Genomic DNA, 17541 nt, shown 5'->3' with positions numbered 1-17541 from the left:
GCAACTTGACTAGATATCTTTGTCTAGACAGAAAGCAAAGAGAAACAAGATGAGAAGAAAAAGACTGATCCAAATATGACATCTTGGGCATTGCTCTGTTTAAGCCCCTCAGTATGTGAGTGACACAAGGGTACTAAGCACACAAGTACACAAGTGCTTTGGTCAGTATCTCTACCTTGTGATTATAGGTCGGAGTCTGCATACAGTGAAATTCATGCCCAATATCAAGTTTGTACACGCCACGTGCACCTGTCTCCACTTTAATCTTTTGCCGCATACCGCATTCATGATGAAGATTTTTTGCCTCTCCTGTTCAAGTTAAATCACAAAGTTACCCATTCAAATAAATCAGAAGTAAACTTCCAAAATGTTAATAGTATAATCTAGTGCTGGCTCCAAGGTTTCTATTTTTCAAAAACATTAAAGTGAGATTTGTCTATTTTTACAGATATATACTTGTTGATTTATCCTACGAATCCAAAGGAAAGCACACATTTAATGAACCTGCATTTAAGAACAGTGAGTTTGTATTTGCTAGGCAAGTGATTTACATCTATGAAAATGAAAACACTACCATAGTAAAAAGTAGAAGACAAGTAGATATTTAATTCATGTAAAAGGTCTGGCAGTATGTTCTACAGTCTAAAGGTACTGACCAAAGTTTGTGAAGAATGGTACCAATACTGGTATAACTGCATTACCATGAAGTTCAGCTCAAGAATTTTCTTCACTATCTGCTCAAGATGTAGACACATTTTACAGACTACAATGGTGTTGTCAAAACACTGTTTCTGACACCTGAATTTCTTTTCCTGCTACACATATGTCCAACCTAACAGCAATCAATAGCTTTGCACTTCTGACTACAGACATGCAAAACAATTTGTAAAACTTTGGAAAAAATGTGTTAGGCATTGCAAATTTTTATTTTTTTCCACAAGCTGTACTACAAATGAAAATCCTAGGAACAGCCATGTTACAGGCTTTACAGGTAAGAGTTTGACCCTTTGTTTACTTTATACTCTATTAAAATTTAGGATGTTTCTAAGTTCAGACAATTGGAAACAGCTGGTTTGTATTAAGAATGGAATGAAAATGATTCAATGATTCAGGCCAATTTTGTTTAAGAAAAGCAAAGGCCCTTCTTAGATGTTTACCATATTTCCATGTTCTTTCACTCACTTCTTCTTCAGAAGCAATCAGTCAATCAATCAATCAATCAATCAATCAATAAAAGCAGGCACTAAGTTTATTACTTAAATGGAATTTTTACCTGGGTGAAGTAAAAGCACTACAAACTAATCATGATCAACCTTTGCAGCTTTCTTGGGCTCTCACAATACTTGATGATTTTCTGTTACCACTCAGCTCCCGACATCATGACATTACATGACATTACATCTTAAACAAAAACAATAATGAACTTCTAGCCCTTGTGGTCACTGAGAAAAAACTTAAAATAATGAATCTGAAATTTCAACCAATGAGTAGGATTACTTTTTTCCTTTTTTTTTTTTTAAATCCAGTACTTCTACAAGGCATCGCTTGCTGACCACTTCAGGTGGAACAGTTACCAAACTGGGTTTATATCAAAATATGACTGAAGCTCTATGTATATAACTTCATAATTACCTAGCTATACCTAGACATCATCTAATACTGTTATAAGTGTTCAGGTATGTTTCTCTTTGTGTCTATAAAATATTCTGATCAGCATGCCATTTTTAGCAAAATTATGGGGTCATACCTGTGTAGGTTTAAGAAAACTTTTCTACTCACATTGCCACATGCTCTCTCTGAACATGCAACATACTTTACATACACAATCACCCTATAATGCTTATCATGACTAGCTACTACAAGTATTCAATACCTTGATATAATTGTACTGATGTTCACCTGCTTTGTCCAATAAAATTAATGCACAGTTCATACACTGCAGCCAGGAGAACACAGCCAACTGTTTCCTAGAAACAGTCCTTCATATTTTTAAGTGTATGTATGCAACCATTCATTTCGTATAAACACCTGAGAACAGAAATTAATTAGGAGCAATTTCCGCTGAAAAAGTGATTTTTAATCAAATGTTGGACATGCTTGTGAAAAGCACATTAAAAAAATGAATTGTTTTTTTATACGCAGACTCAGAGAGTAAACTTTATCCAAGTGAAAAGAGAAACTCATCCTAGGTCTCAGATCACAGTTTAAAAATCAACTAAAATCTTTCTTGTTAAGAGAGTGTCCTAATCATACAGGCAAATAACTTGCAGAAAAATGAGACAAACAGAATGCTTTTACTTTCCCTCTTTTTCACTGTACCTAGGAGTCCATATTTTATCCTCAAACCATGAGACCACAAGCCCTCATGTTGCTGGAGAAGACCGATGATGTGAACTCCAAGAACACCTGGAAGGTAAGTCTCCCCTTCCAATGAGTATTGCCTCAGCTTATCATCAACCTTTTTCTCCAGAAATGCTACAAAAAGAGTAGAAGTGATTATGCAGTGGTAGAACATGAAGTTACTTTAGCTAGCAAAAGGAATACTACAGTGGGAAAAACACACATGCATTCAGTCTCATCCCATCTAACTGAGGAACCCCATGATGTACTCCTTGTGTAGTAAACAAAAAGACAGAACTGGATGTAGTCTCTTTCTCCGACTACATATACAGCCTGTAGACCCTATTTCTCAGACACTGCTTAAACTTTAGTGAAATTAATCCAGCCAAAGCTGCTTCTAAAAGGAAATCAATTCTAACAGACTGATCTTCTAATTAACTAAGACCTAACATGTGAACATGTGGATATTTACTTCTATATTAAGTCAGAGCGAGGTTGTGGCTTTGCAATGGAAGAACTGGTGTAGCCTAGTTCTCAGGGTATGAGTTTGAAATCAGACCAGAACCATTTTTAGATGCAGTCACTGGCAATCCACGTGAAAGCTAAGGATGAAGATTTCACCAAAAGATGATCTCCCAAAAACCAAACTGGCATTCTGCACTCCTTAAAAGTTAGTTTTATTTGAAAATATTGCATAATCTTATGACATTTCAATGTCTTTGTCACATGGAGACTACAGTAGGAAATACTAAGGAAAAAATGAGAGCCTTAGACTTAAATTACTGGTTTATTCCACTGTATTAATTTACCTTTTAACAAACTGATGTTATACAAATAGTAAAGCCCTCTTTCTGATACTTCCTCATATTTTCCTCTCAGCATATTTGTGAGGAAAAATAAGATTTCAAGATTTTTAGAACAACAGGTCTTAACAGACATTTAGCTACATAGATGTGTCTCTGCACTGTTTTGTACTAACAAAAGTGAAAAACAGAAAATATTCTAAGAGCTGTTATTGTTCTGGCTTTTTGTTGTTTTGATTCCTTACATCTTATTCCCTCCACCCTCTTCAACAGTAATTAAAAACAGACTTAAAAAACAATTTATTTTATAATTCCTATTATTCTGAAATACATATTAGTACTAATTTATCAAGGATAATAATTTTAAAAAGCAGTCTTACTGATTTGAAAGGAACTTCAGAAATACGTGTCCAAAACCAGGCAACCCTAACACACAAGGGCTCCAGAACTTACGTTTATATGGCAAATACTTATTGTCCTCTAACCTGAAAGAAATGCAGAATCCTTCAATAAATTATTCAGGGATACTGAAAAAGCTATCTTCTTGCCAAGTTGTTTAGTGATGTTTCCTGACAGAATGATAGGACTGCTTTGCCTTATCAGCTTTACCTCCAGTTGGGTCATGTATCTCTGCTCTCCACTCAGCTTCTGCAAATCTGTCATTCCCTAGAATAAACAAACAAATAAAAAACCAAAAACAAAACCCAAGCCACTCAACAGTACAAACTGATTAAGTTTTAAGAAAGCAATAGTATAGACTTGGGCATTTCTGAAATGAGATGAGAGGAGGAAGAAAAGAGATTTTTTTCTATACACCCAACAACACCCCTAAACCATAAAACCTGCTGTTAGTAAATAATGGGGAGGAAGGATGGATTTGTTTTTCCAGTTATACAAAAATCACAGTGGTGTGAGATGCTATTTCCTTTACCTCCTGCTGGCTTCAGTAGTGACTGAAATCACTAAGAACGTTACAATACTGGGGCAAAAAAATAATACGGTGTTACTGAAAATATTGGCAGCCTTACAGTAGGTAACTAGATTTAGGTTGGACTTGATGCAAATGCAACAATCTGCAACACTAATTAGCATTTGGGGTCGTGAGAAACATCCAAAAAGTCTTTGTTGAAATATTACTCTAGAAAAAAAAATAATCTGTTAAATAACGTGCTCACTGTAGGAAAATGCAGAGTGCTTGAAACCGACTGGCTTTGGAGGCCCACATAAGACATGGCATCCTGCTACAGGTATCAATTGCATAATGAAAAAATTGTTCAAGTCCTGGAATATAAACAAAAATGTCAGTAGAGTTTCAGTGATAAACTCCCACCTGCATTTTTGTTTGCTTTTTCATTTCAAACATTGGCATTCTCTTGCTTATTCCCCAGTGCTTTAAAAAAGAAAAAAAAAAAATCTGTGATATAAAGAACAGTATCTTAGAGATTCTTACGTCTACAGAGTCCACAGAAGTGCAGAAATTAGCCTGGGTTTACTCAGAGTCTTTATGCATGGTCAGAATACAGGTCTGAAAAACTGTGCGACTACATATGCACATAATGAACCAAAGTCCACAGGAGTCAATGTGATCTTCTCTACTGACTTAAGACTGGAAGCAACCCAAAGGTTTTGAGTACATCTGAATGTGAAAAAATTGCTTTAGATTACTTGCAGAAGCCATGCCTTAAAAGCTTTTAAAACACAGCAATTTAGCACTGAGTCTATCTCAAAAACGTGTAATAAAGAGAACTGGTAATTTCTCTGATGGATTGCTCACAAAACTATTTTTCAATATGTGTGTTTTTCATTGCCTTTCTTTTCTGTGCTTTTATTTAAGTATTCATTCTAGCATGAGAGCTCATGACCTGAAAACATACCTTAATGTAATATACATCTCGGTCATCTACTATCAGCTCCAGGTGTCCAATTCGTGAATTTTTAGAAAACTCAGTTCTCCCTTGGAGAAAAATAAAACTGTTTACTTTTTCTGGACATACACTGTTCAGTGATGCTTCATAAAACTGTACCCAAAATGATAGTTGCCCTTGTTGTGAACAATCTATTTACAGAGAGAAAACATAATAAATATCAGAGCAAAGGAAAAAAGTTAGGAACAGAGTTTGCAAAGGCATTGAAGTATCCTCAGAATACACATCTCATTTTGAAAGGACATTCTGAGAATACTAATTGAGAAGAGGCAACGAAGCTGTCTCCAACAAACCAGCTTAGCTCTGGAAGTGATCTATACACTTCCTTTAGGCCTGTGCTAAAACTTGTAAGCTGTGCTGTGGAGACGTTTCATGAGCTCAGAACACTGTGCACCCAAAGCTTTGCACAGTGTAGGTAAAGCTTCCATACAATCCATTTGAAAATAACCAGGATCAAAAAAAAAAAAAATCTGGAGGGACAAATTCTAAATATATGATATGGTAGAATACCTCAAAACAAAACAAAACATCACTTGACCAGCATGTCAAAGAAGCTGAAATATGTTGTCTATATTACTACCATATATTTATCAGTTTATATTTCATCAATGTGTTTGTTGATTTTGTTTTCTATGTTACACTGTGATTGAAATGTTACTTTTTATTATAATGCACAGCAATATCATAGTCAGTACTTAACTGATTTGGCAACAAGTAACTTCGTATCATAACTAACAGAATACAGCAAACTAAAATTCAGGAATAGTAAGGCCAGTTCGGCATATGTAAAAGATTACAGAACAATCCACTGTGTTCCTTAGCCTTAACTTCATATATATTGGTAACAGCTTTCCTCTTTACCGTGAGCTTGTGAACCAGGTACTGAACCTCTGACTGTGCAAAATAGTCTTAACCAAGATGCAAGAACCACTGGGAATGGGTGTTACCTAAAGCAGTAAACTGAATGGCTATCACATGATAATGTAGTTTTAGCATTAGATTGTTGACTGAAATATATTGATTTTTTCTGTTAATTCTAATGAAGTTCTAACTGACATTAACTGATGATCTGGTTCTTAGTTGAAAAACCTACCATCAATCTCAATTTTTTTCTTAGGCTGTATAAATTGGATTCTGAATTTCTTCTGTGGGACACTAAAATTTAGGTCAATACCAACATCCCTTTTCAAGTCTGACTTCGGAGTCCCAATGAAGAAGTGAAGGACAGCTTCACTAGGGATCCATGAATTCTCCTGAAAGAAAGACAGAAAGGATAACCACATTTGCAATTGGCACAGCATTTACAAAACAATCTATCACACCGAGTTACATCACATGATCATAGCCTCCTTCACCGCTACAGTAGTTTTTCACCTATCTGCTTTTCAAGATTTTCAGCAGGAAATTTCTATTTTTCCCAGGCTGTATTTTCCATTCCCTGTCCAGTGCTTGTCTTGGGAAACGCTGTCTGAACACCTTGAATTTCATACCATACTGACCTTCTCTTGAAATTATGCTGAATCCTGCCAAAATTTATGGAAAATCAGACCACACTTCCAGTTATAAATTTAAGCTCTATAGCTCAGGCCTAAGTGACTAGAATTTCGCAGGGCTACCTTAAGCCCTTACACTCTGGTGTCAGCAGTGGGATACAGTACACAGCGCCATGACCCTGCAGTGGGTGCCTTGGTTAACAGTTTTGGCCTTGCCCTGCCTACAGACGTCAGATTCTCTGGCAGAGGAAAATGCCTGTTCCTTTTCCTGTGTTTATTAAAGAAAGTCAGAACAACAAATCACGAATGGAAAGTTACTCTGCTTATTGCTCTTACCTCCCTGTCTTAGAGATACTGAGCAGTGTTTGAATACAGCCAAAGCCCAAATTGTCTCCCGGTAAAAAGAATTAGCTCAAGCGCAGCAGCATACTTGGGCTGTGATAGAAGATGAGACTCCAGCCACTGCCCATGTTAAAAACATATACTGTGATTTTAGAAAAAGCCATAAATTCTTACTGTCCCCTGCAGAAGCTGAAAACCATTCCTTCCCTGGGCTTGCCCCAACAAACATATTAAAACAACTGACAGCCTTCTGGATTGGATTCACTGGAGCCTAACCTCTGCTTTTAAACAAGGTGTTTAATGTAAATTAATGATTCGGGTTTTGAGGTTTTTTGTCACAAAGAGAAGAAAGTCATCAAAGTGAGGCCAGGCTGTTTAGTACCGCGCACCAAGTCAAAAATCCTGGTCTCTACTTCCACCTCTACCAGTCTTATCTAACCAAATGACTTAATATTCATGCGCGCTGTTTTGTATATGGAAATAGTATGTACCTACTATCAGCATCAGTAATTTGTTTTCAACATATTTTCCCACTATAATGGGAATGGAAATAATAATAATAATGTAGACCTTGAAAGCCAGTTAAGTTGAATATACAGCACTGAGATATACCATTCTTTCATCAGCATAATAAACTAAAACTAAAGCCGAAGTAAAGCACGCCATAATGGTACCTGAGGAATATAGTTATATGCAGCTTCCAAAATGTACTGCTGCAGGCCTCTGTCTTGCTTAGTTAATGTGACAGCCACTCTCACAGGTCCAGTAAGGGAGAAAACCAAACCACTGGCTGGGTCAGGATATGACATTTCAGAACACAGCTGCCAGCCAATAATCTTAGACACTGGTGGAAGACAACAGTTGAACATTCAGTTAGAACAACAAACAAAGAAAACATGCAAATGAACATTGCACTGAAGACCTTTTAGAACTACTATGTAAAAAAGAAATTCTACTGAATAAAATGATCTGTTGTGGATATTTCAAAATGATCGAGCTTTCTAAGACAAACATGATAGCTAGACTCACCTTCCTCCCTAGTGCAAGATCTGGTTTCTGTGTGGTCTTGGAAAACATCTATATCTTCTGTCTCATCCACCACTGTGAAGTACAGTTTAGAGCTACAACCAAGAATTTCAAACAGTCACTTAAAAACAATTATGCTAAAGTTACATTAAGCCATTCTCTACAGCAATATTTAAACAAAATTCTCAGTTATATGCCATCTTCTCCCAAATGGGAAAAACAAGAAAGATTAAGTTCTGCTAAGGTCAGTCTACATCTCTATTAATTAGCACTGACTATCCACAGTTTCCATGTCTAATCTGTCACTATCTCGAGATTCTTCTGCAGTTCTTCACAGTCAGTATTAGATTTCTCTGTTCTGAGCAATTTAGTATGGTCAGCTTATTGCAACTCCACTCACTTCCTGCCTTCTAGACATTTTTTTTTTTCCCTTAGGCTATGTATGGACATCAGTTTTGTTCCAGTCTTGACGTTCTTCCAGAACTTCAGAACTTCACTAAACTGCTTGTACAAGAATCATGGTCTCTGCACTTGATGGGAGCAAGAGAGTTAATGCAGTATCTAACAGACTCTACTACAGTCAGTCTTTTGTTCAAATAATGCGCAATACAGGTTTGTAATTATTTTGACTTTCGCTCTGGTCTGTCATCCATCCTAGCTGACAGAAATAGAATTACATCAGCAAGTTTCCCAGAGTCCTCAGGGAATGGATGGTTGCAATGCAAAGTCCAGAGTCTTTTATCTCTTTTCTGAACCGCATATCCTATAGTACCACAATGTCCCAAATCAAGAGAAACACAAAGGAACAACAATCCACATACTGTAAATACTTTGTTCATCTGTTGTCATGTCTAAGAGGCATGTAGTTGACATGTCGTTTACAGTATGTCATCACACTGATGACCTCAGTGCCTTCTACTTGGACTATCAAATCTAAAAGTCCAGAGAAAAGAGAAAGCCAGCAGAAAAAAAAAGAGCTAAAAAGCCTAGCTTGCATTAACACAAGTAATTCATTTGCTTAATATCTGACAGTTGTTGAGGTGGTATTTTACAGTGTAACCTTTACCTAACATTAAAGAACCTAAGTAAAAACTCACCAGAAGGGTATGAGCACACCTTGTTAGTACTATATTCCAAATTACTCCAGTGTTTTGCTAAATAGCATTCTGTACCTGGTTTTGGCAAATACTATCTGTAGAAGTAATGTTAAGCTTTTCTTTACCACTTTAATACACTGAACTAGATTCTTTGGACACTAAAGTTCCAGAAACAGCACTGACATTCAGTAGGAAAAAACAGGGGAGTATGAAAAATTCATTTACATCTTTTATCACAAGACTTTGATTTGAGCATTTCACTTCAGTGGAAGAATGTATGTTTTTATGGTAAAACAATGTAAAATGCGCAGAATAATTTTCACCTCCTTTTCTTCTGAATGGCAGATTTGGACTATGAGTCAGACTGAAACAGTTTGTTTTCTGACAAAATATATTTCTGCTCTGTTAATGAGCCTGCCTGTTAAGTTCTGATTCAAGAAAGTTACCACGGTTACTATTTAGGAAGATGTCCTTGCTTAATCTTACCTGAAATTAATTATCTCCATAGATTCTTCTGGAGTGTTCAAGAAAACTTTGAGCTCTTGCCCTTTTTTTACCTCGATTCCCCCATCAAGACTAGTAGATGTCCTCATTCCTGTTAACCAGCTTAGGCCAGCTTGTCCCAGCATCCCCACAGTTCCCATTTGGACAGAAAGCTGGACAAACGCACTGTTGAAAGATTCAGATACATATTCTTCTATGAAAAGCGCTGTCTTTTTAAAGCACTTAATTTAAACCATAGGCCACTCATCCTCTTCAATAAATACATAGCGTTTGATGCTGTAACACAGTATATTCTAACATTAAAATCATGATAACTATTTTGTTTCAGGAAATAACTGAAAAAATTATAAGTACACAGACATACACTTTCTAACACGAATTAAAGTATAGTTTTACTATATCTCCTAAGTAAGGGACCGAACTCAGACTTCAGCATGAAATACCAGGAAAGGGAAAGCGATTAGGATTGAGTATGAGAGTGTAAGTTTATCTCTGTCTATACAGCATTTACTGAATACATTTACTAAACTTTACTATGTATAAAAAGCTACAATAGCCAGGTAAGGAAACACAGGATTAAATCATTCATTGGTTTGGAGATCCATAACCTGTAAATGCATGTCTGATCCTGAGAAAAACCCAAAATGCCATCCCTGTAACAGGTAAAGCATTCAAAAGATCATCTGCATGCAAGCATTTAAGAATTTGATTTAGAGATAGGAGGAATGGTCAGCTTAAAACAGAACTGGGAAAGTACAGCAACAGAGTTCAAAATCAGACAGGCAGGATAGGAAACCACTGCTGTCCTTATAGCATAGCAACCATTCAGCAATATAAGGCTGATGACTGCTTAAGTTCTTCAGGAATCTCCTAATTGATTACAATGGACATTCACACAAAACTTTCACATCAGGAATTGCTATTTGACATCAGAAATATGTGAAAGCGACAATTTGCAGCAGTTATTACCTTGGCTTGATATATCCATTTAGAAAGAAATTTGACTGCTGTTTGAAATCTGCATTCCCTTTGATTTTTACGTTGATTGCTGCTGAGGCATTGACTGCCAGCTGAACAGGAAAGCCTGAAATTGCTGGAAAGTGCAACTCTTCAGTGGCCAAACTCAGCCTTTTATTAAACTGGACTTCTTGTCCCTATGGTGAAAAAACCCAAACAAACAAAAAACAGAATTTTATTTTGCATAATAAAGTCAGCATTCAAGAATCTTTCCAGATATATCTATCCACTGCATTTGTCTGCTGTGAAAGTGTTTTTAACTGAGCTGATTTAGGAAATAAAGTAGAAAGCAGCCCAAACCCTGCATCTGGCCAGGGCATGAGTTAGACACTAGTCCTACCCCGGTTAAAGAAAGAATTATTTTTCATTTAAGCATGGATGGATTTGAATGAGAAAAGCAAGAGATAAGAACCATCAGACAACAGAACAAGTCCTTGCCTAGTGTATTGAATGCTGTTTAAACCTAGTATATACTGGTGTCTTTTAGAGTTCAATTTAGAGAAACAATAGGTAATATTTTGTATCTTTTACATATCTGTCAGAAAGTTGTTTCTCAAGGCATTAACTTTCAAATAGAAAAAAAGGTTCCTTTTACCTTCAGAAGTTTGACAGCCAACTCAGCCAGATTTAAAGAATAATGTTTCATTTGTTTTCTTAAATCTTCACAATCCAAGAAGCTAAGTTCATTTCCAAAGATTTTCATGCTTAGCCCACATTTCAGCGCCTCCTTTCTCACTGTTCTCTCAGTGAACTGACATGCGATAAAGAAATAAATCAGGAAGAGAATGATGTTTATGTTAATTTCCTTTCAAACTCATAATAAACAATTCCTCAGTGCAGGCTATGTTATTAGTAAACAGACATTAGGCTCCCTTTTATAAATATTTCAAGACCACCTATGACCCTGGATTAGTAACTGTTCTTTCCAGCTAAACTTCAGTTCCATACCAAGCTGACTTTCACTATGAACACAGGTAATGTCTAGTCCTAAGACGACTGGGCAAAAGGAGAAGTATTGCAATACATACCCACAAACAGATGGAGCTTTGAAAAATACAGTCTCAATTAATACAACATTATGGGTGCCATGATTGCTAAATAAACTGCAAAGAAGTAAAAATTTTACATTTTCCCTCCTTATGAATCAATACAACAGCAACACAACATGAACATGAGCTTACACTGCAAGAAGAAAAGTCTAAGATGATGAGTCCCAAGAAGCGAGATGGTCTAAGACAAACTAAATAAATCATGGCCCCCAAGTTTTCCAGCTAATACATCAACAATTGAAGTCAATTCCCAAAGCTTTCCTGTTATATACATAGAACATAGCTCCCTCCAAACATGGGCAAATTCACAAAGGGTCACTGTAACATCTGACATCAAACTGGGAAGTCAGTCGCAAACAGCACGACTCAGGAACCTAACATCAAGCAGCTGTTTACAGTGCTGCAGAAGTCAATAGACAAAAGGACATCAGCATAAAGAGGATCAGAGCTCAAAATAACGAGAGGAAGCCCAAAACACAGACAACATACTCCCCTGGCTGAGCGTCACTGTTTTGAGACAAAAAACTGAAGATCTGCCTCTTTCTTGCTTTGTATTTTATGCAGCTGTTAAGTTCTCTACAAGTGAGTGGAACAAGTTACAAATGCTTTATAGAAAGGAGTCACAGTAACACAGAGCAGTTATCCAATGCTAGATAGGGCCCTAAGTTTAACTGGGGAACGTCAATTTTTCCAAGATCTACAGAGTCCGTTACCTTTTTGACTAACTCACTCATCTTACTGTACTTTCTACCAGGACAATTCTGGTTAGCTTTTCTCAATTTTGGCTTGCCAGACTCAGTCACAAGATGATCAGCAGGGCTGTATCGCTTCGAAGTCAGCTTCCTCTGCTTGACTTTTCCTGTTGTTTCCACTGGGTTTTCTGACTTGTGGTTTCTTTCATTAGTGTTTGCAAAAAAATGGTCACTGAAAGTAGCAGACTTCTGCCCCAAAATCTTTCGCACGAGAGCTTCAGCGTTCTCTAATCGTACACCAACCTAGGGGAAAGCATACAGCATTGAAAAGCCTGACAATGAGATGCATAAGTCATGTCCAGTTCTATAGGCAGAAATTAAAAAAATACATCCAGATGCAACCTTTAGGTTTTTGTACAAAGAAAGATTTGCCATACAAGATCACAGTGGTCTACAAAGTTTACTATCTGACCTCATGCAGCATCCAATACTGGACATTTCAGTATTAAATCTTTCCAGTAAAAACTCTTTAGTTTGTTGATTATGTGAAGCTCAGTACAAGATAAAAATCCTTTTTTATTCAGGTACTGGTTCATTTACACCATGATGGGACAGTTTGAGCTACTGCTATTTTAGCATGTTACAAACAGTATTTTGGTTGGAAAACAATAACGCACCCTTTTAGTGCGCCTGAAACAAGATTCTGTTTGGAAGTTTGACTAAAATAGTATTGCTAACACACATAAAACCAGGGTATATGACACTGAAAAAAATATTTTGTTCTCTTGCAAGCTTAAACTTGAGATCTGAAGGCTGCATTAAATTCTTTCTTTCACATACACTTTTTTTACCTGCAATAAAGAGTCCGTATGCCAAACACTGCTTTCTCTTGGAGGCACAGTAGAGGTACAATTAAAGATGATGAGGTTGCAGGCAGGCCATTTAAATATCCCAAGTATTGGATGCTCAATGGGACTAAAACAGTGACTTCAGTTAGGTATATACGGCTCTCTCTCTTGTATTAAAGGAACGGTGTACCCAAGCCTTCATTTTCCACTCTAAGTCAACCGAAGGAATCTTACTATCCTAAACAGGAGCTAGACCAGCGTCTCAGAAAGCACTGACTTTTATCTTTCATTTGAATCAACAACAAGAGCTGAATATAACTCACTTGGCTAGTGTATGGTACTATCAGAGTGAAAGTTGTTTTACTATGACTAAGGCCATTACACAAAGGAGTCATCAGTCTGAGGCAACTTTGCTGAAGCAGAGAAAAGCATACCTTGCTAAAGGAACTGTAATGGGAAAACAGAAAATACTGCTTTTTACCTCAATACACCAAGTGTCCCTTGAGTAGGGGGATAAAAAAAAAAAAAAAAAAATCCATAAACTTGCCTCCAGTATGTTTATAGCCTGCCCCATAAGGTGAACAGTCAAATTTGTCATGACTGATCGTGGTAGAAAAGATGCAGGAGAAAAGACCACTGATGCTTCCATATTTGCACCTGCACCAGCTGCAATAGAAAATAGCAGACATCTGTCATGTGGAGATCAGCTATTCTCATATACTTTGCAAGTCTCATCATTCTTTGGGAAACTGCAACTCTGCTCATTAAGAAGATGGTGAATAAAACATTAAGTCAACAGGTGAAATTATTTAACTTTTTAGTATTGCAAAGACTTTAATGGACATTACTGAAAGCCTATTATCTGACTAACACTCTATCATACACAACTGCACTGGAAGAGATGGACAGAAAATCAAAATGTTACTCTGAAAAATATTATCTAGCTTTTTTGCTAAAAACAAATGATGAACAGATAGTAAAACAGGAAGGAATTAGTCTGAATCTTTTCTTATACCAAGGAAAGCACATGAATCAGAAGAAAAAAAAATACATCCCAATCCCCTGTTGCTGCAAAGGAAGCTCACTAAGGAAGGAATCAAAAGTTGGTGTTCACAAAAATAATCTAAAAAATTCATTGGTTCTCATTCTCCTCTCTCACAAAAGGCAAAGTTGCATGGTATCTGGCTTGCTGGAATCACATCTGATATACTCCAATTAAGGTCAGAGCAGAATCCAGCCTACATTTGCATATCTGGGTACTATTGAGTCATAAAAATTTAAATTCTCTGGAGCAACATGTAAAGGACCAGAAAAGCCATGTGGGATTTTAATCATCCATATGCTACAAAGCATTAAGTTCTAAAACTCCACATACCTGAGTGGAACGTGACATCAGAATATGAAGAGTATTTCCATGTCTCCCGGTCAAAATCTCTGCTAAGGATTTCATCAGGAATAGAATCTCGAAGGTGCTCCTTCAATGGATCATCTGTCTCCAGGAGCTGAGAGAGATGACTCCAAACAAAGGAGCCCACTTAAATTAAACAAAGAAAAGCATTTGGAAATTAGAGAAAAAATTAAAAACAGTTTTAAAAACTGATACAAGGAACCTTTTTGTTTATTTATACCAGAATTAATCCTAAACCATTTCCCTGACCACAACAGAACTCATTCATCTTCAGCAGCATTCAAATCAGTCTGATGCACCTGTCTTTACCACGGTCAACTTAGTTAACTACTGTCTTATTCTTTCCAATATGGCATGTGAGGGGCCATTCACTCCCTAGCTTCATTTATGCCTCTCAGCTAACCTAGGCAGGCAAGGAGGTAAGGTAAGATTAACCTACTTATTTACTGTTTGCAAAGGATCTTCTATACTAAATTCAAAGGAATGCTGCAAAAAAAAAGATACAACTCTAATACAGACATTAGAGGCAGGCTGTGCAGCTCAAATAATATTGGACTGTTTCTGTTCCTTCTTCAAAGAACAGATGCAATAGAATTATTTAAAAGATGGTTTTAAACTTTAACTTTGGCAGCATCACCCATTTTGTTCTCGAAAATCACTGACCCAGCGTACTGAAACAAAACAAAACAAAAATTTAAGTCTGGGATAGACAGCAAACACATGAAAATCGGCAATAAAGTTTCTTTAAATACAGCAAACACAAATCATTCCAATATACTCTTTCTACACTGTGTAATGTACAACATTTCCACAAGCACTTGGCTTTGTTTCAAAAAAAACACATAAAAAAAAAAAAAAAACCACATACAGTTAAACAGTTGTTATTCAGAATTAATATTTCTGCCGATTCATGGTTTAGCCACGCGTGCGCTGCGGGGGGCAAACATATTCCATGTGTTTTGCAGTCTGGTTCTTAAATAGAGGCTTTTTTTTCTCCTGAAGATAAAAGATATTAGGCTCCAGTGCTAATTCAATGCACAGACACTGAATACTGATATAACTGCATTTTTCACAATACTTCTTTTTTTTCATATTGCTTTTTCTGAATGTAGCAACTAAAAACTAATATGTGCTCTATGCCTTCAAAAGCACTTGTTACTCAAAAGTCTATTACATGAATTATTCAGGTGTTACATCAACCAAAGACAAAGGAAGGAAATTAACAGAATTCATGAGTACTGCATTAAATTGTTTAAAACATACAACATTTTGGTTGGACTTGCAGAGCTCCTTCATAAATCAGACAGTTTATTTTTTCCGCATAGAGCCACAGGGAGGAGAGTCACTGAGGGCACACCTTGACAGAATTTCGCAGGCTGATGCAATTTCTCTCTGTCTGAACTCTAAACAGAGGGGAACAAGTCCCCTCCAAACCACAAGCCACATCATCAGGTGAACACAATGCTGAGCCTGAACTTGTAATCGCTGCAGGATATGCTGGTCTGGACATAACATCCTGATAAAATGGATACACGGCTTCAAGTTCAGAGCTGGCTAGGATCCAGACACATCAGAGTGCAGACAGAGCCTGCTTTCATCTGCCTGCAAACAACCTTATAGATACGCCTTTCATGTTTGCTCCTTCTTGACAGATTTAAAAGCAAAGGATTAGTCTAAAGGTATTCTTTGTTGAATGTGGTGAAACCATTTAGAAAAAATCCCTCCTTCACCTAAAATATGGGATCAGCTTAAACATCTGTGTGCTTTGGTAATAAAGAGTTGATAGGATTCTGTACTTTTATAGACCCTACATTTTCATTTCATACTAGTCCAAACAGCTTCTCCTTCAGATAAGCTACTTACATAAAATGACTATTTTTAAACATAATATAGAAGATTTTCTACTCAGCATCAGTTCTCAATTGAGTCTTTCCTGTCAGTAATCTGGCTCAGATCAGACAATAATTGATCCTGGAACCACAGAAGCAGGAAGCATAAATCAGAACAAACTATCAATAATTAAGACATTATACTTACACTAACCTTTTCCCCAAATGACTGCTACACCGTTGGCCAGCTATTATACATTTGGATATATGATTAACGCCCCTCACAAAGTCCTTTTCACAACATTCCTAAACACAACGCGTCCCAGTTCCCACATTTTGCTTTCTCCCTGTGTTATAAACAGTTTTTTGATGCCATTTGTTTGCCATTAGATCCACAGTTCTCCAACTGTGACCCTTAGTAGACTTTCAGTTGACCTGAAGAATCACTTCTGGCACAGTGATGAAGCACCTCCCACTAAGCCTTGATGCTAACTGCAGGAAGCCTTAAAGTTCCGAGGTATCTTAAATCATCTAAATGAAAATCAACAGGACTTTCTTTGCAGTCTTCGGATCTGCTTAGTTTCTGTCTAATGCTGTCTTTAAAATCATAAAATCATAGAATGGTTTGGGTTGGATAGGACCTTAAAGATCATCTAGTTCCAACCCCCCTGCCACGGGCAGGGACACCTTCCACTAGACCAGGTTGCTCAAAGGCCCATCCAACCTGGCCTCAAACACTTCCAGGAAGGGGGCATCCACAACTTCTCTGGGCAACCTGTTCCAGTGCCTCACCACCCTCATAGTGAACAATTTCTTCCTTATATCTAATCTAAATCTACTCTCTAGCAGTTTAAAGCCATTACCCCTTGTCCTATCACTACATGCCCTCGTAAAAAGTCCCTCTCCAGCTTTCTTGTAGGCCCCCTTAAGGTACTGGAAGGCTGCTAGAAGGTCTCCCCAGAGCCTTCTCTTCTCCAGGCTGAACAACCCCAACTCTCTCAAGCAAGTCTTCATAGGAGAGGTGCTCCAAACCTCTGATCACCTTCGTGGCCCTCCTCTGGACTCGCTACAACAGGTCCATGTCCTTCTTATGTTGGGGGCCGCAGAGCTGAACGCAGTACTCCAGGTGGGGGCTCACCAGAGCAGAGTAGAGGTGCAGAATCGCCTC

General features: G+C 37.3%; 1 protein-coding gene across 1 annotated transcript in view; it reads right to left on the bottom strand.

The window, feature by feature from the left end:
* LOC103900922 overlaps positions 1-17541 on the bottom strand; it is a 120721-nt gene that overhangs the window by 70418 nt on the left and 32762 nt on the right. Inside the window, exons 14-26 of the mRNA XM_009281706.1 lie at positions 14512-14670; positions 13684-13802; positions 12310-12591; positions 11143-11298; positions 10500-10684; positions 9513-9695; positions 7933-8024; positions 7578-7747; positions 6162-6321; positions 5018-5097; positions 3629-3809; positions 2320-2475; positions 176-309 (exon numbers count right to left, since the gene is read on the bottom strand). Of these exons, the coding sequence (XP_009279981.1) occupies positions 176-309; positions 2320-2475; positions 3629-3809; positions 5018-5097; positions 6162-6321; positions 7578-7747; positions 7933-8024; positions 9513-9695; positions 10500-10684; positions 11143-11298; positions 12310-12591; positions 13684-13802; positions 14512-14670 (2057 nt within the window). The remainder of the gene's footprint in view (positions 1-175; positions 310-2319; positions 2476-3628; positions 3810-5017; positions 5098-6161; positions 6322-7577; positions 7748-7932; positions 8025-9512; positions 9696-10499; positions 10685-11142; positions 11299-12309; positions 12592-13683; positions 13803-14511; positions 14671-17541) is intronic.

The sequence above is a fragment of the Aptenodytes forsteri genome, unplaced genomic scaffold, assembly GCF_000699145.1.
Source record: "Aptenodytes forsteri isolate BGI_AS27 unplaced genomic scaffold, ASM69914v1 Scaffold84, whole genome shotgun sequence".
Lineage (NCBI taxonomy): Eukaryota > Metazoa > Chordata > Aves > Sphenisciformes > Spheniscidae > Aptenodytes > Aptenodytes forsteri.
This window is presented reverse-complemented; position numbering and strand designations above follow the sequence as displayed.